The sequence below is a fragment of the Apus apus genome, chromosome Z (assembly GCF_020740795.1).
Source record: "Apus apus isolate bApuApu2 chromosome Z, bApuApu2.pri.cur, whole genome shotgun sequence".
Taxonomy (NCBI): Eukaryota; Metazoa; Chordata; class Aves; order Apodiformes; family Apodidae; genus Apus; species Apus apus.
Window position 1 is genome coordinate 73,837,168 of NC_067312.1, and position 25,984 is coordinate 73,863,151.

General features: G+C 37.6%; 1 protein-coding gene across 11 annotated transcripts in view; it reads right to left on the reverse strand.

The window, feature by feature from the left end:
* MEF2C (myocyte enhancer factor 2C) overlaps positions 1 to 25,984 on the reverse strand; it is a 141,123-nt gene that overhangs the window by 8,475 nt on the left and 106,664 nt on the right. For 6 of the 11 annotated variants that reach the window (XM_051642562.1, XM_051642559.1, XM_051642560.1 and 3 more), the window contains 5 exons: positions 22,185 to 22,371; positions 20,378 to 20,425; positions 6,263 to 6,435; positions 3,938 to 4,067; positions 2,893 to 3,028 (listed from right to left, as the gene is read on the reverse strand). In XM_051642562.1, the coding sequence (XP_051498522.1) occupies positions 2,893 to 3,028; positions 3,938 to 4,067; positions 6,263 to 6,435; positions 20,378 to 20,425; positions 22,185 to 22,371 (674 nt within the window). Of the gene's footprint in view, positions 1 to 2,892; positions 3,029 to 3,937; positions 4,068 to 4,976; positions 5,001 to 6,262; positions 6,436 to 20,377; positions 20,426 to 22,184; positions 22,372 to 25,984 lie in introns of all 11 variants that reach the window. The other 5 variants (XM_051642563.1, XM_051642554.1, XM_051642552.1 and 2 more) reach the window with 1 other exon arrangement.

The window sequence follows — 25,984 nt, forward strand, 5'->3', positions numbered from 1 at the left end:
ATTTCTAAATGAAGAATAATATGAAATTGAATTACTGGCACATCTTATTTACAATAATGGTATAAGAAAAAAGGCTCCACCCTGAATATATAGGGCTTTCATTCAAAACAAGGAGGTTGGCAGAACTGATACAAATTCACAAAACATGATATCTATGCATCTAAATTTTTCAGTAAAAATGTTTCAGTGGAGAATATTTGCCCATATCTAGCTGTGAATATTACCCAATCAAAACTAATTGTTGCTAAGTAGTAACCTTGCTGTGTAAGAGTCACAAAACAAGTCAACAATATTCATTAATTCAGCCAATTTATTTATTTTTTTCAAGTGAGTAGAAATTTGGAGGAACTTATTTTACATAAACAATGAAATGCTGTTTCTATGTTTGCATTTGTATTTTAGAAGAGCTAAAATTTCACCTGTGGATGATACTTAAGGAAGATTATATACTGTCTTAGACTGGGAAATATGGATGAAGGATAATATTTTCCATAGAATGGACTTGTGCCCAAAAATATTTAGATCGTTTATTTAAAAGTTTGGAATGGACTTCCCCTCTGGTTAGCAGCAATTAACTTCTGGTAAACTCTTTGGTCCATGTTAAATAACTAGTAACCCTCTCTGTAAGAGACACTGCAACAGTACTCAGACAAAATCCCAAAGTTTTTAAAGGGATTGCTTTTCAATAGAATTTGTCTTAAAAATGGTTCTGATAGTGCTGCTGAAATTGCTGGGGATTTATCTTGAGTGAGCTAATAATGTCTAACCGTATTCTAGTCTATTAGTAACCAAATTCTTCTGCCATGCACTGAGGAAGCAGAGCTGTTTTTCACATTTAGGGTTCAGTGAATTAAAAACCTGCTGGAGAACTAATATGTCTGTTCCAGTAACTGTTTTCTCACAGATCTTTTCAGCCTACTGTTATCGACCAGCATCTCACAGTTGCTAAACCTTTGCAGTATATGACCTCACTCAGCACGGGGATCTGGGTTGTCAAAACCTTTCTGGATGTATTTTGTCAAATACCTGGGCATGAGTATAATTTTCTGTGATTTTTTTACTCTTCCTGCAAATTCTAGCTTAGCTTGACATGTACTGAATATGTTCTGTATAACTTCAAGTTTTTCAAATAATCCAAGTTAGCAGAGGTGCTTTTTCATGGAGAACTCAGTGACTAAAATAAAATAGAGAAATGCTTATGATTTTCTGCAGTGATAGAAGACTTCTCCAGAACTGCCAGTGGAGCAGCTTTCATAGCTGAATTCATTTACAAATAACTGGAAGAACAATAATAAAAGTAGCAACTCAGAATGTATTCCACCAGCCACAGCCATTACACTTTGACATTCTGTGATACGAATTAAAAACAGATGATGTGTGACATATCTGAAAAGGCATGTAGTTAGTTTAGGATTTAATTTCTACTTTTTTGGTTAACCAAATAGCTTTACTACATTCTTTGGTACACCGCTGAAAACAATCAGCTTATTGTAAGCTTATTGATACCTAACATGTGAGTTTTCAATTTATTTGAGACTTTATGTCTTTAGTTTTACAGTTAGCCTGAATGTTGCCCCAGAAACAGTGTAAACTCAAAGACAAAATAGAAGTGTAAGACAAAGGTATTAAGACTGTTTTTTTCTAGCACAAAAAATAATTAAATTGTCTGGTTTTGTGTAGTTAGTATCTATATATGCTTATTTATATAGAAACAAGGTTTAAACAATTTTGTTTCCTCTGAAACACTTGTATAGCTGTCCTTTAAAAACCAAATCTACCCGTATATGATAAAGAAATTACAGAAAGTTACAAAATGTGGTCAGGTAAAATAGAAGGAGAATTTTGAAGTTTGAGCCACATTTATAGTACTAACTAGTTTCACACTATGGCAAACATCCTGAAAAAAAAAAAAAAAAAAATCAAATAATGCAGATGTGCAGCATGTCTTTATGAAAAAAAAAAAAAAGTTACCTTTCAAGTAATGCATGAGAATTTAATTTGTCCTCATAAATACACTTCAGCTGTATTCAATTCTTATAATAAAAACTTATAAAATTCAAACATGTCTATCCATACTTTGGGCTGTGCATGGTGTACTGGTGAATGCCTATGGCCTCACTCAACAGAAACTGCAGATGCCAGGATTTTTGAAAACCATAGTCTTAAACTTCACTTCAGTGAGCCAATAGGTCGCTTTTTTCATTAGGTGACTTCCTTGTGTGTATTTTCACGGTTTGAAATAATTATTTAGCAGTGTGCTTTGCCAGTCTTGATCAAATGCCTTGCAATTACCCACTAGAGGGCACGAACACCTATGCTCCTTAGCACGGGAAAATTGCTTCAAGTTTCGTGGATTTACAGGTTTTAGGCCTAATTATGTTATTTGCTTGCAGAAAACATTTCTGGAGAGATAAAACTGGAATGTCAGGCTTAAGCAGAAGGGAGTATGTGATTATTATATAAAATTAAGACTCAATCTCAGGTAAACTGTTTATGTCACTCTTGATTTAAAATATTTAGAAAAAAATTGAAGTTTGCTGTAAATGTTTGTGCTACAGTAACTGGAAATAAAAAGCATAAATGGCAAAATACAGCAACAGTACAATATGAGTGTTTAGTTTGGTGTTTAGTAGTGAAATGAAATGCTATCTAGAGAAATAAAGGAGTAAAACATAAACAGCAGACTTTACTACGCTACTGAGAAAATGTCATGGACACAGAATATTTCAGTTTAGCTAGTAAACTTTTCACAGAATACGTAGTTCCAGTTTGGGGAAAAAGAGCTCTTACACAGAGGAAATATGTGCTGATAGGTTCTCTTGATACATTTCAGATTTGGGATTACTGGGGAGATGGAAGTCATTGTAGAACAATAAAGAAAACACTGCTTACCCCAATTGACTGAGAGCAGACGGTGGCATGTTATGTAGGTGTTGCTGTTGCCAGCCAGTCACAGAACCAAGATGAAGAGCACTGGCTGTATTAAACCCAGAGAGAGATGATATATCTGCACTACTCAGAGAATATTCTAGATGTGAAAACAGAAAAGACAATAATTAAAAGAGGATTAAGGAGGAAGCAATTAAACAATAACTAGCAACATAATTTTCACGTTACTTTATAAGCCTTTTAATTTTAATTACACCAATCACATTAAATTGCAGCAAAAAAAGTAGACCTTCCTCCTCCCTCAACTCATTAAGTCAGGAGCAAATAATGCACTAATAATTATTCTGCAATTTAGCAGGGCTTTTGTGGATCTGGAAGATCCAAAGCATTCTTAGCCTTTATATCCACCATACTACAGCTACATACACATAACTACAGATGCATTCTCACATAGTCAAAGACTTAAAAACCATAATATTTTGGTTACAGTCTTTCCTGCAGAACTCAGCAGACAGTCTGTCTTCAATAGGAGCACTGGATCTGTATGCCAGCATGCCCTACACAGCAGCAATGTGCAATGGGAACCAAAGGATCCCTGGAGGCTTCATTTTGAGTCTCTTCCAGATAAGTATATGACAGCCTACAAAGTTACTGATCTCTGTTTCAAAGCCAGTGACCCTGCTTGCTCCCACTACCTTATGACTTTAAGAAGGTGCACTCAACTACAGGAAGTTACCTGTGTTGCTAAGACTACTAAGAAATGTCTTTTAAGTTACTTTTAAAAAATTATTATTTTTATTTTTTTTAAATAAAATAAATGGAAAAAAAGCTATCAAACCAGTTTTTCATTTGAACAAAGTAGCTAACTTTTAAATAGATATGTCTCAACTTAGTGACAGATACAGAAGTAAATGCAGTGCAAAAATGTATCAGCTATGAATTTTTCAGTTTCTCCCAATGAACATTAGCTAATTAATTAGTGCTGAGATAGACATTTGTCAGCTTCTTAATCCTTCCCCCACTCTTTATATTTTGCACCCATACTTACCAGTACCATATGTTGTTGAGATGGCTGATGGGTATCCTCCCATCCCTTGCCCTGGTAGAGTAGGAGTTGCTACGGAAACCACTGGAGTAGCCAATGACTGAGCAGACTGGGAGTTATTTATCCTCTGATTCTTTTAAAGTAAGTAAAATAAACATATTATTGACTAGTTTTAAGTCAGTTGAGTGTATTAGCTTTCTGGGTGTGTTTTGTGCATGAGAAATACAGGCTGATACAAATTTATGGAAATTAATCATTTAACATGTGGCTTTTATGAACTCTGCCAACCCTATCATTTACAAGCCTTCAAGAGACCAGTTGTCACCATAGTAACCCATTACATCAGTATCTCCTAGGTAACTGAGCTAGTAAGAAGTTAGATTGCTTTTATTGTGGGTAAGAAAACAGATCCAGTGAAAAACTAATGAAATATGTAAACTCTATTCCCATTATTTCCCTTTCACTCAAATGGAAAAAACAAAACAAAACAAAACAAAAAACCAAACACCACCCAACCCCCAAAAAGAACCCAAATCCAGCCCTGCTGGACTTACTTCTTTGGAAGTGCAAGGCACTTCATGATTGCTGAACACTGAACTCATTACCAGCAGATGGGGCTCTGACTACTTTGTTTTTGTGCAATAAAACAAACTTCCAAGACCATTAGGTAGCACAGCAGTTACTCAGTTTTTAACTCCGGGGCACTAAATGTTGCACTGTAAAAACTGCACTAGAAACTCTAATCCTGTGGGTGGCAGAAGAAAACGACCGGAGGGCTACCACAAAAATATCATGAGGCTGCACAGTCTTCAACAGCTCAAGTTAGAAGAAAACTTTATTCTAGCAGGCACAATTTGAGTATGTGCAACAACTGCACCTGGCCTTCCATATAAAAAATTACTATGACCTTTTTGTTCACAACATAGTTAAGGTAAAGTTTTCTGCTTTATTTCAACCAACACTTCACCTATTCAAGCATCAATCATACAAAATAACTGATTTTCTTTTCCTTGTTATTAACATGAACATCACTACCACTTACCAGAAGCAGATCAACATCCTCAGACTGAGTGCATAGGAAAGGAGCATTAAAAATTAGTGAATATAAATATTTACCAGGATGCAGATTTCTAGCCTAGGGAATAGCGTTTTCTGCTAGGGGCAGCAAAGTAAACACTTTCTGAGCATAGTTTGCAAAAATAACACTTCATAGATCTCTTCTTTGTCCTTCTAATGGGATGTTTGTCTCAATGGTGAGGACAATCTATCCAGTTTTCAGCACAAGACTTTCTCTAAGAATCCATTATTTCTTTAACAGCCCCAGTGGCTGCAGACTGTGTTGCTATACCTGATTTCAGGAGACCTGACCATTCACAGAATCCCTTGGAAAGTATCAGTTTTAAGGACCTTGGAATAAATAATTTGATGCAGGCAGCTTGTCACTGCCTTGGTTGACTTTCAGCATTGCCTTGTAGGAGACTGTTACTTATCCTCTCAGAAGGCAGCATCACATTTATGGGAGGTTTATTTTGGTGTTCAAAGTTAATTTATTATGCGTCAAGCTGAAGTAGCCACCTTGGAAGTTGTTTTAATAGTGTCTGTTACATAATGGAAAAATGTGGTTACAGTGTCACTTAAATTGACCATCAAGAAATTAAGCTCAGTTTTAATGTTAAATCACTCATGAAAGATTTACGTGCATCCACTAACTGACTTTCAAAAGGGAACTACAAGACATGCACATGACACCTTCAAAATTCAGCCTTCTAGCTTAATAGGCTGCCTAAATGTTGTCAATTTTGGCAGGACATACAGAAGTTTCATGCTCCTTTTTATCTTACTCTACTTAATACCTCATCATTACAAAATTTGGCCTTCGAAGCTCAGAGTGATAGAGTTCAAATTAATGTATTTGCAGTTAATCTGCCATCTGCTCAGACTGTGTGTGGCTAAATATTTAAGAAAAACACGGTAGATTAGGAAAACTCAGGGTTACATTCAGCCTTTGTAACAAATCCAGGAAAAGTTCTTCCAGCTACTAGGAAAGAGAGTGCAGAAGTTGAGACTGTGCAGGATGCAGTTCCTATTTTGCAACTCAATAGGAAAAAAAAAAGGGAGGAAGCAAATATGACTTCATAAAAGCAATCAGACAGGCTCTGCTTACATCCTCAGCACGATGTCAAGCCTAAAGGTTAGGCACCAAGACCATACAAGCAAGAATGTGGAATATCATTCTGCTGATTTTAGTTGCTTGAGCAGGCCTTGAAATTCCTAAGTATCTCTTATATGAAGGAGATTTAAAAAGAAAAAGCTTTGAAAATGCATTACCACTGATGGCATTGTGTTCTTGCTGCCAGGTGGAATAAGCACGCGGAGATCTGGTTTACGGTTGTTCATTCCCAAATTCATTGGAGGCGGAGATTTTGCTTGCATATTCTTGTTCAAGTTGCCAGGTGAGACCAGCAGACCTGGTGAGTTGCGGGGGTTGCCATATCCATTTCCTGTTCAGATGACAAAAAGAAGAGGAAAAAAAAAAAGAAAAAAGAGAGAGAGGGTTATAAACTCCAATGTATTTCTTAAGACCAAACACTAAAAACATAAAATAAAAAAAACAAAACAACAATCAAGGTGAATACCTGTGTCATGCAATATGTCTTTACAGGAAAACACAACACATGATATATTTTGAACAACTGGTCTGAAAATGCAGCTGACATCTCAGTGATGTGCTGAAGTAATTTAATTATGTGACCCTGTTTAGAGTACTATGGTATATAGCGCAATACGCTGTGCACTCAAAGCACCCAAGATCTAATGTTTGCCTTACAAGAGCATGAGGATAGTCAGACAATTTTATGGCTTAAAAAAATGTCAAAGCTATACTGTGTTTTCCTGACAACTACAGAGAATTTTGCCTTTCCTGACTCAGCCCTTTGCAGGTCATGATTTTGTTTTGTGTTTAAACAAAGGATGAGTATAGCTAGGCTATAATTTCCAGAAAAGGCAGGGGGAGGACTAAGAAGATACTTAAGTGTTTTTTGGCTCTTTCACCACACTTTTTGGACCTGATTCTGTCAACACTAAAGTCAATGGGAGCAAGAGCATAACCTTATTTGGAAAATACCACTGTATCTTTCATCCTCATCTTTCTGCTCCTTTCTGCAGGCCCCAGGAACAAGTCTGACAGGCACACGATTCATTTGCCTTTTTCAGAAAAGGGTTTCCTTCTCTCACCACATAGCACTGACAACTGTATTATCTGTAAGGTTACTGACCACTAAAATGAGACCTTCCTACTTCATCTGCCTTATTTTGCCTCTTATCCACACAAAATCTGGGGAAATAGGTGACCTTTTAGTGTAGCCTTGAAATTCTGCCTGCTTGGCTTAAGAGAGATGCAGAAACTGCTCAGTCACAGAAAGTGAAGAGCATGAAAACTAGTACAGAAAGAGAAAACCTTCACAAACAAATACTAAGGAAACAAATGCTAGGAGGGACTGTGCTCATCTTCTTACAGCTCACAAGCTGAAAAGTGTGGTAACCTAGAAAGTGTGAGAAGATGAGCTAGAGACTGTGGCAGAGACTTATGAACTAGAAGCCCTGGGCATTCGAATTTCCTTTGTAGTCCCAAAAGTCAGTGAAGAACTCAGTATCTCAATTTTTTTTTCCCACACCTGAAATGGGGCTTGCAGCCCTACAGGGCATAAATGGATTATAGAACTGAGTTGATAAAGTCTACGAGGTGGGCACAAAAATAACAGTATGTGAAAGTAAATCTGCTTTCTGGTTAGGATCATGAAATTAGGCCAAGCTTGACCAAAATCAAGTAATGTTTTAATCCACATGATAATTGTATTAATCAGATGAGAAAATCCAAAGGAAAAAAACCAACCAACCAACCAAACCCCCCCCCCCCCCCCCCAAATCTGCTAAAGGCTATTAGATAAAAAACCCCAACAAAACAGGCTTTGGAAGACTCTGAATTGTGAAGACCAGGCTTAGGACACTGGGTAAGTATCACAAAATGCTCAACTTTCATGTTTGTGAGGTACCTTTAGTCCCTGGTCTGGCCTCATGCTTTTTATTACCATGATCTTCCAGGCCTTTGCAAAAATTAATAAAGATGAAAACTTAGAAGTACTCAGATCACTCCAGAGATTTTGTGTTAAAATACTTTTCATAGTTAATCTTGTTGTTTATTTCCTTAATAATATCTGATGTAATGAGATAACACAAGCTAATGAAAAAAAAGTGTATTTTACACTTATCAAACTAAAATAGCAGAATGCTGTCAAGAATTTTCCGTTTTGTGTCAGTAGGCTTTTTTTTTGTTTTAAACTAATAATTGCTCTCATCATGGTTTTGCTCATATTATGCACTAGTCAATGCTATGTGTTACTAGAGGCAGTGAAATTAGAAGTGGTATTTTGAATACACAGTATTTTCTTTTAGAAACTGCAGTCCCTTGGTCTTTTACAAACTGAATATGGAAAAACTAATGATGTGGAGAAGATACCACCTGAAGAAATTGAAGCAAAAGTAGAGTTTCTTTGGTGCTGGCTTCATATGGGAGCTATTTTACCAAGAGGAAGTAAAACTGCCACGTGAAGTCTGTTGTATGACAACTTCTCATCTCAGAGAGTGAAAATTAAGCTGTTTGAAGATGCAGTGTATTTGATTTTAGTTCTACAGTATGGCGCCTAAGATATTTAACAAAACAGTATGCACTGTAATCTGTATTTTTTTCTTACAGCTGTGATTTTTGCAGAATAGAAACCCTTAAAAGAAAGAGATCCCATTTTCTGCATAAGATCTATGTAATACAATTTACTATTAGCAATTAAGAGAAAGAATGCATCTGTATACTGCCTCACTCTTCAAAACCTTTTATCTGACCTTTATACTATTTACCTACTGATGCAACATATTTGGACAGTGATAACATTTCTTACATTTATATTTTTAGAACACCAAATTATTTTTAAGCCCTACTGCAATCTTCTCTTTACCAGTAGATTTCTGCTGTACATGGCATACGATGCCAGTTAGCATTTTGGAGCCATATAATAACCATTCCTCTTTCCAGTCACCAAATTGTTATTCTTTCGGTATAATGTGGATTCAGGAATGTAAGACTGTGGACCTTAAACCAATGATACAGAAACCCATCATTTGAAAATCAATGCTGAATGCATGCATGTGGTTTACAGTTAAGAAGAGTCTGCATTTAAACCAGGTCTTTAAACCATATCCTCTTTACCCAGAAAGCAGTGGCCTGCTCTGAGGCAGCTGTCCCACCTTCAGATAAATTCACCAAAGAGAATGGTCTCATTTACATTCAGAGGCAAAAAAATGTATAAGACTTCTAATATACAAATTAAACCTTCCTTCTTCCTATACTTTAAAATTACACTCTGCCTGGACCATTATCAATTTAGATGTGACTGTATGCAGAACACTGCATTCTGCTATCCACTTGAAAGCACAAAAATTATATGTCATGTATGAATGGATTTCCTGATTATAGATTATAAGAAAATTAAAAACAGATGGATTTTAGAGCAAGTTGGCTTTACATTTTTATTTGGTTAAAAGCCATATTTTTGCTGGAATAGAACATTTTTAAACATTACAGATATAACTTGTTATGTATGATGAAAATAAAACCAGTAGATACACAAGTTTTAAAGGGCAGAATTTGTAAATTTGCAGCATTTTCAATTTAATAAGTTATCAGATAATTTTTTTTTCCCTCATATTGTTTGTTGTATTGACTTGAAAGATCAAAAATATTTTACACAGAAAAGAGCTTGTTTCTAGACAGAACTAGCAGAGCAGCACGTGTCACGAAATGCAGTGCCAGACTTTGTATTTGGACTAATGGCAGAATATAAAGATAAATACTTTCTGATCATAGAATGCTCTTCTTGGGCATGTTTCCACATTCTGCATTTAGGCACAAGTGCCATTGACTTTAGAAGGAATTCTGTCCAAGTACAGACTGCATGATTATTCCCTGCAATGTTACTTCTTAAAAACATCCAGAAAAGTTATTTTTGTTCACCAGTAGTTAGTCAGTCAAGAGGAATTATTAAAAAAAATATTATTTACTCATAAAAAACTATGATTTGAACTATGTTACAAATGAATGTTACAAATGAATCTTAAATGGTCACTTCCATGTTTTAAGAATTTAAGGGTCCCAGTAGGGTGTAAGTTTATTCAGCACAGGACAGAGAATTAAGTTTACTTCTCTTCTTTCATCCCCCATTAGTAGCACCTGTACTTTACACGTAGTTTTGGTCACTGGTGTTACAGTGATGGCAAAGTGGCTGCAATTCTTGTTATTCTCAGAGTTAGGGCAGTAACTCTATACTAAGCATTTAAGTCAGGAGATGTAAGAGAGAAAAGGAACACTCCAGCCCTTCCATTGTCTTCATGGCTTCCTCTGGTCTCTCTGCAAAAGCTTCATGTCCTTCTTGTTCTGGAGTCTTCAGCACTGGACCCACCACTGCAGGGGGGTCTCACAAGAGTGGAGCAGAGGGGAACAATCCCTTCCCTGGCCTTGCTGGTCTTACTGCTGGGCATGCAGCCCAGGACATGGTTGGTTTCTGTGCTGCTAGCTTACATTGCTTGCTGATGGTGAGCTTCTCATCATCCAACACCCCCAAGTCCTTCTCCGCAGGTCTGCTCTCAATCCGTTCTCCACCCAAGCTGTACTTTTGCTTGGGATTGTCCTGACTCATGTGCAGGACGTTGCACTTGGCCTTGTTGGACTTCATGCAGTTTGCACAGGCCCACTTCTAAAACCTGTCACTGTTCCACGTCCTGAGGGACAGTTTGTGAAATATCAGCTGCTTTTTGCACTGAAATATGATGAAAGTATTGTAAATGCATAAACATTCGGAAGAATGAGAAGAGAATGGGGAGAAAACTTTCTCAACAACACCACGTTGTAGCTTTAGAAACCAAAAATTCAGAAATAGTGTAAATAAAAAAGCAGAGATTTCCCACAACAATATAAGAAAAAGTTGATAACCAGCTCTCTTTCTAACTCAACTCATTCTTGCCATGTAGGTTGTATAATTGTTAATGGGAAATACTTGCTTTTTAAGTTGAAAACTATGTAAAGGGCTCTAATGGCACAACAGTTACCATATGCAGGTACAAAAGACAGTATTTGGGTCTCCCTAAAATACTGCTAATAGTGTAGGCAATTTAGGTGTTCATGAAGACCACCTGCACTGTAGCTGCGCACAGCTAAAGGCTATACTATGCATCCCATTTCACAATTCTGGGTGTTAGCGAAACCTCATTCTGGAAACCAGGCAGATCTCCGCTGCTTCCTCTGCAGTGGAGGTAAACAGTCTCATCAAATTTCCCAAGGAAAACAGTGTGTATCATCTGCTTATTGTTGTAGTATATTACGCAGAAAGTGACTTCTGTGTTCTGTGGCTCACATTTCTGTTTTGCTTTGTCCCTCGGCTGGTTCAAGTACTTAGGCTCAGATCCCATCTACTGGGACAGTAAGAGTCTTACTGCTAAATCCTCTGTTTAGTGTCATTAACAGTGTGTCATTAACATTTAAGTGTCCTCTAACCAGGCTTTCAGTTCCCCTCACCAAGTCTGATTCAGACCCCCACTGATGGGGCAACATCCTGGCCCATTCCCTTCCCCACAGGGGTGTCTGATGCCTGGTCCTGGGTCTGCCCTGCTGGCCCCTCATCAGCCCTGCTCCCTAGCTGGGGCAGTGGGATGGGTCCTGCCTTCCAAGCCCTGCCCTGCCTCCCTAGGAGCCTCCCTAGGAACCTCTGCTGCTCCTGGCTGCCAGCTGCCCCCCAGCCCTCATGGAGTCCTGGCACCATGTTCCGCATCAGGAAAGAATTAAAACCCAACTCTTCAGTACCTCATGTCGAGAACTGCCAGCTACCTTAATGAACTGTTTACATGGATGAACTAGTCAAAATTATTTCTAACCCTTGGGCTAGTGCCATATGAAATTTGGAACATCCTTACAATCTGTTCTATGTGGAGTATTTGCAGGTGCACACAGCTACTGCTGGAAAAGGGCACGTGTAACCCATAAGGCAGCAACTGGGCTCAGATTTCCTTCAGGACAGAGGTCATGCTTCTCAAGCAGAAGTGGGAAGAAAAGAAGTGCCTCTTTGGCCTCCCAGCAGTGCAAAACACATTGCAAAACGTGTTTCTGGAAATCTAAGGACATGCCATGAATCTAGGAGACTAGAAATATGAGATGCAATTTTTTTATTATTATTTTTTTTTCCCCCAGCCAAATGGCGAAATAGATTAGTCTACTTAGATGTAGAATCACAGAATCACAGAATCCTAGGGGTTGGAAGGGACCTGGAAAGATCACCCAGTCCAACCTCCCTGCCAGAGAAGGGTCACCTAGAGCATATCACACAGGAACGTGTCTAGGTGCGTTTTGAATGTCTCCAGAGAAGGAGACTGAAGGAGAATCAGAGACTATGATAACAGAAACCTGACCTGTGCATCACAGACCATGACTCTTCATGCAAATACTTTACTGCTGAGTAAAGTGCATAACTAAGTACATGGCAAACTAACCTGATCACCAACACTGCGGTTATGCTTTGTTGCTATAATAAGATCTATATTTAAATGTTTCTAAAGTATTTCCTTGCACTAAGCATTCTCCCACTTTAGTCTAGAGTTAACACCTTAATAAAATAAATATAAAGGTGGCACCTGACTGTCTGCAGAATTACCCTGTGGCTACCCACATAAAGAACTGTGAGCAACCCTTCAAAATATTCTTTATTGCAATTATGTTTCCCAAGCTGCAGGCAGATATTTCAGCACATCTCTGGACTCCTTCCTTGCAGTCTCTCAACAGGGGTGTGTCACATAGGCTGTAAGGGTCTGCTGCCAACTATACAGTGAAAGAAGGGGGAAGGCTCTTCTTCATCAAGGATTATCATCCTTATTCCTCCCTTTTTTTACTTAGCAAAGAGACACAACAATAAAAGATGTAAGTCCAGGCCCTGGTTGTGTTTTTAAAATTTTGCAGCACTGTTACTATTGTCAGTATACTTGTATTGTCTGATCATAGCATCTTACTATTTGCTTTCATAATTATTTAAAGGCACCCCTTTTCATGAATCTCAGACCATATTGCTTTAATGAAGAAATGCTATATTTTTCTTACACATATTTATTTCTGATTGTATTGATTCAATTATTTCCACTCCCACAAGACTGTTTTCTTCTAACACAGTTATTTCAACAGCTATGCTCTTCTCAGTACACATATGTTCCAAGTTAACCTGTTTGGCTTAAAGATCCACCTAATTAGCACCGTTACTAAGTTGTAGTTATTGAGAGAAATCACTTCAGAAAATCATACAGCGGTCTTCAGTTTTGTACTACACGTCTGCAGTTCAAACACGTGAGCACTGCATCATAAGCACCACAATTACATTCCCCCATGTGATAAGTTTTTAAGGTCCAAACGAAATTTCAGGAATCAGATAGTCATTTTAAAGTGTCTTGCCACTGGGAATGCAGTGATATTCCACACTAATGGTTAGCCTAATAGGAGAGGTCAACACCAAAGATCGCAGAGGGTTTTCAATGGTGCTCATCTGAAATTTACTTTGTGTAAGAGCTTTTCTGAAAATCTTGCAGTGGGATTGACCTCTTAATATGTGCAGGAATCACAAATCTCACCTCAGATAACCCCCTCTCCAAAATATGTTTTCAGGACTTAGATGGCTTCTTATGTTTATAAGTTAATTCTTATTCCAGGAAAGCAATTAAATAATGCATTCTGGGAGCATGTATCTTCTTTCTTCTCGCATTCTGAGAAGATGGCTCCACTCTAGTTGTGTTTTTGCAAAATAAAGGCCATTTTTTCTTCTGCTTGTATAATCTGCTCTCAAGTCAGCAAATAGGAAAAAACCTGCCTTATGTCAGAGGGAAAAAACTGTATTACTGAAAAATACAATCTTTTCTGAAGATACACAAAAGAAAGATGCAAGCCTGGGATGAGAAGGGGACTTGTCTCTCCTCCTGACTGCCTGAGTGAGTCTTCCACAAGTCACCTGTTTTTAACAAATTATTTGCTAATGAAAAATTAATTCCCTTATCTGGGTGTTTGAAATAAATTATAATTTTGGGGAAAAATGCTTTTAAAATGAAAAATATGTCAAGACAAGAAGTAGTTCCAGCTATAAACTGAACACATTTAATGATGTACTTTTTTGCTTCCTGAAATAATTTTTTAAAATAACTGTTAAATTTGTTGGGTTTTTTTCATAACCAAATAGCTAAAGTTAGATTCCTGATTTTTGTTAAATGCACAATTGTTGAAAAAATGAAGAATTCAGAATGTAAAATTCAGTGTCAGGCAAGTTTCAGGACTGTATATATTAAATACAAATTTTTAACTTATCATTGTTATTAGAGCAGATCTGCACACAGAAGGAAAATGTTTTCCACATAGATAACACTACTTAGATTTGTTCTGAAATTCAAGTAAAGATCAGTAACTAACTCATCCCTGTCTACTCTGGCTCTTATTTCTGGCAGGCTCTCCCAGCTCTTACCAGAGGAAAAATCAGCTTGCAAGAGATTTGCAAAACATGGGATTTATGGATTGAATATCTTATGGGAGGATCATGTTAAAAGTTAAAGAGCAAGGATCACATTAACTTAATACTGCCAGGAGCTTCCACGTGTGGCTGCAGACCCAGCTTGAAGAGGTTAAAAGCATTGCTTGCTTTCTTCTAAGAGCAAAGGCATTGCTGCATTCCAGATCCAGGAGGCATCAGCTATCTCTTTCAGGACCCAGACAGGCATGAAATCCAGATGTTTGCTAATTTGCAATGCCTTCTTGTATTTTCTGAATTTGAACAAGAATATGGATTGCAGTGTGCAACAGAAGACAGTGTGGTGTCGTTAATGAGCAAGAATGCACAGACAGAATAAACAGTGAAATCCCTGCCTCACGGAAGTAAAGCATAAAATTACCCCAGACTTCAATAGGAAATGGATTTTATGTAAAGAATCCAAATTATTCCTGAGGAACATTTGAAACTCTTGTGATAAAGGAAAAGAAGTCAATCACGCCTGTCTTTAAAATCCCACTTACAAAGAACCACCGTTTGTATGACTCACTTAATTGTTCAGTGCATGTGAACTTAGAGCTTCCTCCCTTTCAATCCTTTCAAGCTGTCTTTTTCTAAATACAAATATTGAAACACTGTTGATTAGAAAGATGATGAGACAGAGAATAACTAAATAAATTACTAAATCCACACTTACACAATAGGTGGAAACCTAACAAAGGCTGAATTTTCATAGATTTTCATTGAGGTTTACTCAGAACGTGCTTAGGTGGACCTCCTCACTGGTGTAAGGTCTCATGAGCTAGCTGAAAATATATGCATCCAAACTTTGTATATGACAACCCTTGCAAGATTATTTTCACACCAACAGTAGCATCTATCCTTTCAAACTTATTCTCAAATTTTCATTGTTGTGATTTTTACCTGTAGGAAAAGAGTCTGAATAAGCTGTATGAAACAGATCAGTTGCTTAGGGCAGAAATAGGACTTAATTTTGGAAAGGCCTGTGTTGCTTGCACAGAGATGAAATTCAGTCACTGGTTGGTAGACTTATTCTCTTCATACTATGTACTAGGGCTGTCAAAAAAGTTCCAGTGCTCTTCCTGTTTTAACACAGATCTCTTACCTGTAGGTACTTTCCTTAAAACACAGGGAAAAAAAGAAAAAAAAGAAAAAAAAAAGGATATATCCTCCTGATATGGAGGAAAGTGTGGGAAAGGAACACTACATGGCATAATATGAGAGGAAAAAGAGAAGAGAGAAGGAGAGCTGTTATGCTTCTCATTTCTTTTCCCTCTCCATGATTTTAAGCCAACCTGCCAGTTTATGAATTCTCATTGTCTGGATTTGGCACTATTGCACCACAAACTCTGTTATGAATGACTGCCTGTTCTTGCTTTTGGACTGTAAACTTCCTTGGACAGGAACCACTGTTTACTATACTGCTGTGCTGCATCTTGCCCAATCTTTGGATCAGAGGTCTGTGGGCAGCTGCACTCATGGAGTAACAAGGGAAGGGCAATGACTTGCCGTGCTCTCCCTGGCAAACTCAGTCCTAACAGGTTGCCCATAAACTGTGGTTTGGGAATCATATTTCACACTGTATCTGAAGAATTTATCTTCTCTTGACTATGCCAAACAAGATTTCAGGGTATGGTGGAGAATATTTACATAACCTTCCAATTAAAAAAAAAAAAAAAATATTTAGTGCTAGTTTGCATATTTATATTTATAGTTTCAAAAGACACTAATGCAGCTAGGTGACTTTGAAATTCTTGCTTATTTTTGCTACTGCTTGCAGATCTATTTCCTATTTGGGCAGATTACTTTTTACTAAATTAGTAAACCTCTGTTTGTTTTGGTTGGTTTTGTTTTGTTTTTTAGAAAATACAATCCAGATTGCCTTTACTCTAAGGGCTTATAAATTAAAAATCCCTCCTTTTACAAACATTTCTGTGTGGTTCAAAATACTAGTAGAATATATAATATATTCAACCACACTCGGTACATGACCAAGAAAATAAAAAGGGGCAGGAAAGCACTAGCAAATTATGATGCTGGCTGGCAGATCCAGGACCACAGCCCTCTGAAAATGAGAAGGCAACTTCTAGCTTGAGGTTAATTTCCATGAGGAAATGACTAGCTGCTCATCTATAGGTAAGTGTGGGACTCAGTTATTAAAAAGACATGAGATGAATGTTTCAAAATGCACTACTGATCTTTTAATTTCCTAACAATTTTAAAAAACAAGTTTAAAGGTAATTTGAGGGTGCTTGATTTGAAGAGAACTACCATGTAGTCTCTCTGATAGCATTTGTAGAGCCCCAACAACTGTTGAATAACATGCTCTTTTAGTTTAATAGTAATGTCAAGATGGAGGCAGTACAGAAATCAACTAGTGAGAAAAAGAAGTACAGAAAGTGAATAAAAAATTAAAGCAAGTATGTTTTTTATTGTGCCCATCCTGGATTTAAAACTTGAGATAGACTTTTCCCTTTGATTCTATTATTTATAGTAATTTAAAATATAAAGAAATGATGTTGATGTAGGTGGGCTTATTCCATTCAAAAGAAAACTTAATTATAAAATACAAAATGTCATAATCTGAAAACCACAGAAAAATAATAAAATATAACTAAATCTAAAACTATAAATCAGTTTAAAAATCAAAAGTTTAAAGTACAGATGCAAAGAAAGATGATCCCAAATATTGTTGCATTTTGATTTTAAAACTACTGAAATATTTTAAAAGATTTAATCTTTTATAAGGCTTTCAATGTAAATATTGAACCACTGAATTAAACTAGAGTTCATGCAATTTACAGTGCTAAAACTCTGTAGACATCACTTTTCTTTATTAAGTTGTTTTGCTAAAGACTCCACTCCCTAAAACTGAAAAGAACATCACATAGTTCTTTTCTGTAAACAAGTAGCATGTCACTCTGTCTTCATATTAGTTAGGGGGTAAGCTAAATTACTTTCAGAGAATACCAGTTTGGGTTCAGATATTTCTTGTTTTCTTTCAGTCAGAAGCCTCTGGCTTCACAGAGTGTTACCCAAGACATTGCTATATTTATAATTCAGCAAATATACTAAATGTGAAGTTCACTCCAATTTTGTTGGCAGATTTTATTGTCACATGATAGAAAGCATTCAGTCAGTGTTTGTCTAGGGACAAATTTACTTTAACAAACTTGAGATAACTTTGGGTTAACTTAAAAATATTTAGTTGTGTAGGATAGTAAGTCAGTTTTTAAAAATTCTATTTATGTCTTGGGTTGACTCCCAAGGTAAATTGTGAACGTTTTCAGGGTTATTACTTGAAATAACCCAAACCAACAAAAGAGCATACTTCCTAAAACAAAGACTTAACTTATCTTTTTCCATTTCTGATATTGCAGGTATCATTTAATTTGTTGTAATGTAATTTGTGGAAGTAGTGGAGAAACTGAGGCTTGGTATTAGTAATCAAAAGTAGTTTCATTTTATAATGGCAGAAATGAAACTCTTTAGACACTTCTTCTTGGAGATTTTGAATATATTCTATTTTTGGACACTGCAGAAAAATGCAAATTCATAATGGTCTAGTTTGGCCAGAAATATGAACACCAACAGATTAAACCACATGACTGTGCTACCAGCTTCTAAGATGCCAAATAGAAGAAAACACAGAGGTCTCTGTTTCTTGTGAAGAAGGATGAACAAAGAGAACTTTTGATGTTTATTCTTCTGCACCCTAAAGAAAGAGGACTGTCCAAAATAGTGCCATTGTGGAATGATGCAACTAAGGCAGAGGATTCAACCTCATAGTGACCTTTTAATCTTCCTTGAGCCCTGTATCAAATTCTTCCTACTGCTCTGCATTGAAGAGATTTAGAAAACACTTCTTTAATGGTGTTTAAAGCTCTTATTGCTAGATAAAGAACAAAGACTATTCATACGATTAAATATTTATGATGCATTCCTAGCAATACCCCTCATATATATGCTCGTCAAATCAATTGTCTACTCCAAAGTTACATTGCTTGAGAGCTTAATGCATAACACTGCATGCAGGAAATAAAAATTCTTAATTTGTAAGTAAATAATCAAGCTATTCCTCTTCTTATTCTTATATATATGATTTTAATATATTTGCAAAAAAACCCGTATTTCAAAGGAATGTAGATTTTCAACTGGGGTATTGATATACAGATTTTAGCAAGCACCAAGATTATTAAGCCAAGTGCATGTGTTGGCAAACTTTTATTTTAGTACATGCCTTTTTTAAAAGAAAACGTTGACTTATTTACTAATTGCTTTCCAGCGTGCTTTTAAATGAACACGGAAACCAGTAACAGGGCAATGATATTTCTTAATATGCCAGAAGAGGGAGCCCCTTAATAGCGCAATCAATTTCCTATCCGAGTCTCAGTTGCCATTCCTGAAGTTTCTGCTTTACATGAGGTTAAAGTGAGATGAAATGTGAACGCTGCCAGAATGAATCTTCCTTTAGCTGTGTTTCACAGGCTAACAAAAGATAATTAACAAAACTGTAATTTTCTATCATGCTTTCTTTTTCTGAGAACAAAGGAGACTAATAGCAAAGTTCCTGTGGTCTGCCTTCCCTACTCCTAAATTAATAAAATATTGACCCCTCAAAGCTCCAGCCTGTGTTTAAAGTGCCTTTCTGATACAATGCTGTGCAGCTTCAATTTTACTACACACGTAACACACAAACATCTGTGACTCATCTATGCATGAAGATAAAAGGGGGGTGGTCCAATGCAGGCTGAGAAGAGCCAAGAGAGAAAAGATCACTATACCCAGAATTTTTTTATAAGTAATTTTATGAGACAATGTCAGAATTGGCATTTATATCAGCCTTCGTTTATAGAGCACAAAATAGACCTTCCAACTATTTTTCCATACAGTTCTTTTTGAGGGCACTTAACCCAGTAAAATTGGATATGCTCCATGATTTACCACTCAGCTTATTTTCCTCAAACATATGTGTTTACTTCTCAAACTGAAACAGTAATCTTGCCATTGTCTTTTGTAATCTGTATTTGTAATAATGCAACATTGCTGACATTGCTAACAAACCACTGAGTTTACTGAGCAAAGGGGACTACTCTGACAACATTGCTTTGATAACACAGACCTTAGCAAAGTACAGTTCTCATTAGTTCTATGGGAGCAGGACTAAAAGGCTAATCTTTTTTTTTCTGCATGGGTGTTTTGAAAATCCTTTCCCTGTTGTGTACCAAAGAACTTAAGCAAATACATAAAAATAAGCTTAAGTTAATTACTGATTATTTAAGTAAATGCAAACAGATTTTGCTGACCAGCAATGGTCTTAGAGCAGGGGCTTGAAATCAAATCTGTGCTCAGCAGATTGAAGTCTAATGAGAGACTCAATATTGAAATCTTTACTTAAGCTTAAATTCATAAAACGAAACCCCATTTCCAGTAAAGTAAATGGAAAAAACCTCCCTGTGATTTAAAAAAGGAGCAGGGTTTCTAACACTGGCCTCAGTAGGAGTTTTGTCTGGACAGGGCTATGCAATGGACCCAAAAGTTTTTACAGAAAGGCTAATGTGAAGGAAAGCAGAGTATTTGTATCTGTGGAATTTGTTGAGGTGCAAGATTTTTCACATTACTGAAAACAAGCCTCTTCCTACTAACAAGAGACGCACAAATACCAGCTCCCCACCCCCTAGATGTGGGAAATAAACCAATGCTGATCACCTTCTAATATCCCACCTCCAATATGGAGCTATTTTAGGACTCAGACTTTGAAGGAAGTCCTTTGTTCACCTAGAAAAATAAACATAAATTATTTTCTCTTTACCTGCACTGGTGCCTGCACCGGTTGTGAGGTCTCCACCCATCAGGCCACCTAGGGGGTTGAAATTAAATACCTCAAGTGAGCACAATAAATCATAACAGTCAAACATTCATAACATTTTCTTCAAGTGGGCTGCTCCAGTATACACCACAGTTTTTCTCTGATTTTATAGAATTATAGAATCATAGAATACTTAAGAGTTTGAAGGGATCTTTTAAGTTCATCTAGTCCAACTGTCCTTCAGAGAGCAGGGACACCTTCCACTAGATCAGGTTGCTCAGAGCACCATCCAACCTGGCCTGGAATGTTTCCAGGGATGGTACATCTACCACCTCTCTGGATAGCCTATGCCAGTGTTCCATCACCCTAATTTAAAATAAATAAATAAATTTCTTCCTTCTATCTAATCTAAATCTTCCCTCTTTTAGTTTAAAACCATCATACCTTGTCCTATCATTACAGCCCCTGCTAAAAACCCCCTTAAAGTATTGAAAGATGACAGTTAGGTCCTTCTGGAGACTTCTCCAGGCTGAACAACCCAAACTGTCTCAACCTGTCCCCATAGGAGAAGTGTTCCAGCCCTCTGACAGTTTTTGTGGCCTTGTCTGGACTCATTTCAGGTCCATGTCTCTCCTGTGCTGAGGGCTCTAGAGCTAGACACAGCACTGCAGGGTGAGGTCTCATGATAGCAGAGCAGTGGGTTGAACCACCTCCCTCAACCTGCTGCTCAAGCTTCTTTTGATGCAGTCCCTTTAGCAGGCATTGGATCAGATGCATAGTCATAAAATTGCAGTGTTTAGTGTTACCAGCATGAGACTTTTCCCTTTAATGGACAAACAAAACATGTAGTACACAACATCTATCAACATCTATCTTTTTAAAATTTTCATACTTCCACGGCATATGAGAAACCAATTATATTTGAAAGTTATGCATAGTAATTCTAACTAACCAATTTTAGTTCACTAATGGCCCAAAAATCAAAGGTTTCTACATAGAATTGGAAGGAAGAGACTGAAAGGTCCTGGATGAGAACATAACTCAGAAGCTGTAATATGTATTTACACAGCTTTTCATTTTAATTTCCTCAACCTTTCACAGACATTTGCTCTAAGGATTTTTAAATCTTCTCTTTGCAGTTGGGAACCTCACATGGTTGTTTGAACCCAGTGTACTTAAGGATCTTGAAGTTGCTTCAGCCAGATTGAATGAACTTAATCCCCAATTACCCTATTCAGAGGTGAGCTCTCATCATCACCAGAGCAAAGCACAGCCTCTTGCTATACCAGGCACTCAGCTACAGAGCTTGACTAACATTTACCCATCAAGGAACTTCTGAATGCATAAAAGATAATAAATTCTGCATTTAGCCTCTAAACTGATGATTGAACTAATGAGTGTCCTGTTTTACTGGCTTCAACTTGTTTGTGTTGGCTACATTTTCTCCCCTGCTTCCATAAGCTTTATGTTATAGAGAGTTCTTGCATGAATTAAGTAGACAAGCTGCCTTTTTAAGAAACAGCAAATTGTCTGCCCTTTTATCCTTTATCGATTTCCTTTAATCTTAGTCAATATTCAGCTTTTCCTAGACCTTTTTTTTTTTTTTTTTAATTTTTAATTTTATTTTCTAAATTGGGAATAGAAACCCCTTTGGCTCCTCTTTCGATTTTTCCACGCAGCAGTTTTGGACAAACTGTTACGACTGGTAAAAAGAAGAGTCCTTGTTTTTCAGAGTACAGTTTAAAGTGACCTAAAGCACACCAGCAGCTGATAAAAAAGCATTTAAAGGATGGGATGGAACAGAGCCTACCTGTGTTACCTGCACTCGGAGGCCGATGTGTCACGCCAGGAGACATGCTATTTCTTTGCAAAGAAGGATGAGCCAGCGGCAAAAGGTTGGGGTTTCCCAGCGAGCTGACTGGGTTACTGTACACCAAACTGTTGTGGTTGGACACTGGGATAGAAACTGGCATCTCAAAGTTTGGTGGTGGAACAGCCTGTACAAGCAAAAAAGGGAAACAAAGATGGGAATAGTACAGAAGCACAACAGCCTTCAAATACAGTTACTCTGTATTTAGTTCAAATATTTTGTTGTTGGTGGTTAAAATATTTATTCTCACCCTCTTCCCCAAGAGTCAAGAAAAGGGTTTCAAAAGAGTTGCCAGGGCTTTTAAAAAATGATTTTTCAAATAATAATTCCATCTTCCTTAAATGCAGCTTGCACGTTTACTTTGTAAGAACTGGAAATATTTTAATTTTTTTTTTTCTTTAAAACAAAACCCTGCTTTATGGAGCTTGATTTTCTTTTTGCTCCATTCTGTAAAGCCACAATTGTTCACTTCTGATATCTTAATCTAGTGTCACAGATGACTGCAAGATCAAAGGTACATGATTATGATGACTTCATTGCATGGAGAAAAATTAGAAGCAGTGGAATGCAAAAGGGAAAGCTTTAATTCCAGCTTATGTTGCTCTAGCAACCAGAATGATCCCAAATCATGTTAAAGGCACTAACACTGTAATTTTTTTTTTTTTTAAAGTTCCTATCTCAGCCTGGAGTGGCTTCAAAGAAGCGAAGTTCTACTCAGGGACAGGCAGCAAATACAAGAACTTTAGATACACACCAGTCTTTGTATTATTTGTGGGTTTGGTTTTTTTGTGTGTGTTTTTTAGGTTTCTTTTGGAGAACGGGGAGTGGTGGTGTTTGCTGAAGCCTTTTCCGTAGTCTTTTCACACTTTAAGGCAAAATCTTCTCCTGAGCCATTTTTCTTTGCAAGAATCTCTTTCAAAAAAGAACTGAATTATGGACCACTCTGACAGAGGGTGTGAGGAGATGCAGTACTTGATTCTCATTATGAACTTAGCAAGCCCAACTCAGGTTTTCTAAGATGGTTGCTGGGTGTGTTGGTTGGGTTTTTTTGACGTTGCAATTTTCTGAATTTCTTCAAAATGAATAACTCTGGTGTCATTCAAAGACATGAGAACTCCATATTTAACTTACTTGTTTTTCAAGTAATTTATTTATTGTCTTTTTGAATGGAAAGAAAACTTTTTCAGAATTACCTGACTCCATTTAAAATTCTCAAATGCTTGAATGCAAATGAAGTACCCTTTGATTTACCACTTAAAAATTGTATAATCTTCAGGAGTCTGAATCCATAAAAAATTCTTTAAACCAACCTTGTAACATCTTTGGAGGGAAGAAATCACAGATTTTAATTTTGTTGCTGGCAGCTGATACTACTGGTAAGTCTTCCAGGATCTAGAGGGAGTATGTTGAGAGCTGGACACATAATCTGCTGTGTCAGGCCACCAAGGCACCCTGACCTTGTGCCACCCACATGTCTCTTCTCTGGCTAGCCAGAGCTGTTGGCTGTGCCCTGACCACCAGATTATGGTTATCCCTTCATTTGTTTTTGGTCCTCTCCCCTTTCTAGGGCCAGACGTAATTTTGTTCTAAATATAGGGGAATGATTTTGCTTAACTACTGAAACACACAGCAAGAATTTAGTTCAGGTATGATGTGAAGGGTACATTACACAAATGCCTTGGGACTTATTTCAACGTGTCAGCTTAGTTCTGGAACCCACTATGTAGCCTGTTTTTGTCAGAGATGGACATAGCAGGATGGCTGAGATCAGGTAGGGCACTTGAGTGAATTGATCTGCTGACATTGCTCCTGAGCCAGGGCTGCATGGTGGGACTTGCTGCCCTTTGCCAAGAGGCTGAAGTGCACCCCAAGGATTGTATTTTCCTTAGAGCTGGTTGGTTTAAGAAAAGGTTTGAAGGGGAGCAGCAGTGTCTTCAGAATCTATGTGCTCAGTGTATAAGAAGCTGCTAGGTCTGCATAGGGATCCTGAAACATACTAATGTTTATGTCTCACAAACAGTAAAATGAAAACAAATGATTACACTGTGAAAAATGTAATTGCTGAAGTATGTTCTTCATTTATTCCAGAAGCAACCTTTTTTTGCCTGCAGATGTTTTTACAGTTGAAGTCCAGCTCACTGGCTGCATCTGTGGCTTGTGTTTCAAAAGAAAATTTACGTGGCACATAGCACAAGCAGTACCAGCTTATGCCATGACTGAGGTCTGGGTTCCTTGCAAACAGGTTAGCACAGCATGATCTGAAATGTTTTATCTGCCTGAAGGTAAGTTTTGAAGCAAGACATTCTCTTCACTGACCACAGAAGGACCAAAGAGGTTCCCAAACCCCATTGGAGTCAGAGTGCATGGCTGTGTCTGGAGCTCAAAGCCAGTTGCTTCTGCTGATGGTCTCTGCTTTTTCAAAAGGTTTTAGGCAGTGAGTTCACATGAGAATAGAAGTCTCAGCTCCACCTCCAGCCTGATGTGAGACATAAATAAGTCAACATGGAGTCTGTTGTTATTGCAATGTTCAGGGCTGTGTTGGAGATCTCTCTGTCTGGTGGCTCTGAGCACACGAAGTGGCCTGTCTGAGCTCCAGCTCATGTCAGACTGAGTGTCACCCACTGGGAAGCACTTTGCACAGTGTTTCTTCACCTCTGTCATGAGATCTGTGAAATCTGCCCTCTGAGCCTGGGTAGACAGCTGGTGGCACCAATATTGTCTCTGTTTTCTGAGTTTATTTTCCCAATCCCAACCTCTGTTCGGCTATCTAAACTAAAACATGGGTACAAACGCAAATCTTAAGGCCTTGCCAATCCTGAACAGGCTTGTCTACTTTAATCATTACACTGTGTTTCTCCATGTACAAACCAAACCCTTCCAGGGCAGCAGTCTTTTTCTATATTAGTACAGAACAGTAGAGCTCCAGTCTTGGTTGCTCTTGTGGCTGCCAGTCTCACTAGTCACCTCTGAAACTTACAAACATAGCTGAAGCAGGTACTTAGCTTTCCTTCTGTAATATATTCTTTTTCAAAAACAAGCAAACAAAAAAACAAAACCTAATCAAGCAAACTATTCTGTGAATTTCTGTAGTAAGGGTTTCTTTTTCACCATTATATCTACTGTCTGGGTATATTTACATCTATTTGCAGAGTATTTGGTAGTTTTATTTGGGAAAAGTGAGTTCACTCTCTGCTTTGCAGTACAATACATACTATACCTGGAATATAGTAGTTTTTAGTTCTTCTCCTCAGTAGCTAAAGGTTAGAGAGGTCTGACTGGATAAGCACCAGTATTAAGCAGCAAGTCTCTAGCTACAGTTTTTCTCTGGCTGCCCAAATTTTATTACAGTCTTGTATGTCATTCACCAAGAACTGCAACCTACTGCAGATTCCCTAGTCATTCCTGGTAGCAAGTCACAGGGTATATCTATTCCAGCTAGGCCTGGTGGACATTAAAGCTTATGATGCACTTGCGTAATATCTATATTAGTAAATTAAACTTGCCTAGGAACTGAGGCCATCTGAGGCCACAGAGCAGTCCATCTCCATACCATTAAGCTTTCTCAACCTCAAAAACATCATGACTACATATAAACTGACAATTGGGAATTGTTCCTGGCCTGGGCTAACTACCAAACAGAGCTAAGAAATTGCCTGGGAGAGCATTATCTGGCCAGTGCCAAAAGCATGCCAGGGACTGTTCAAACAATTCAGGACAAAGATAAGCACCTCCTGCTGCCT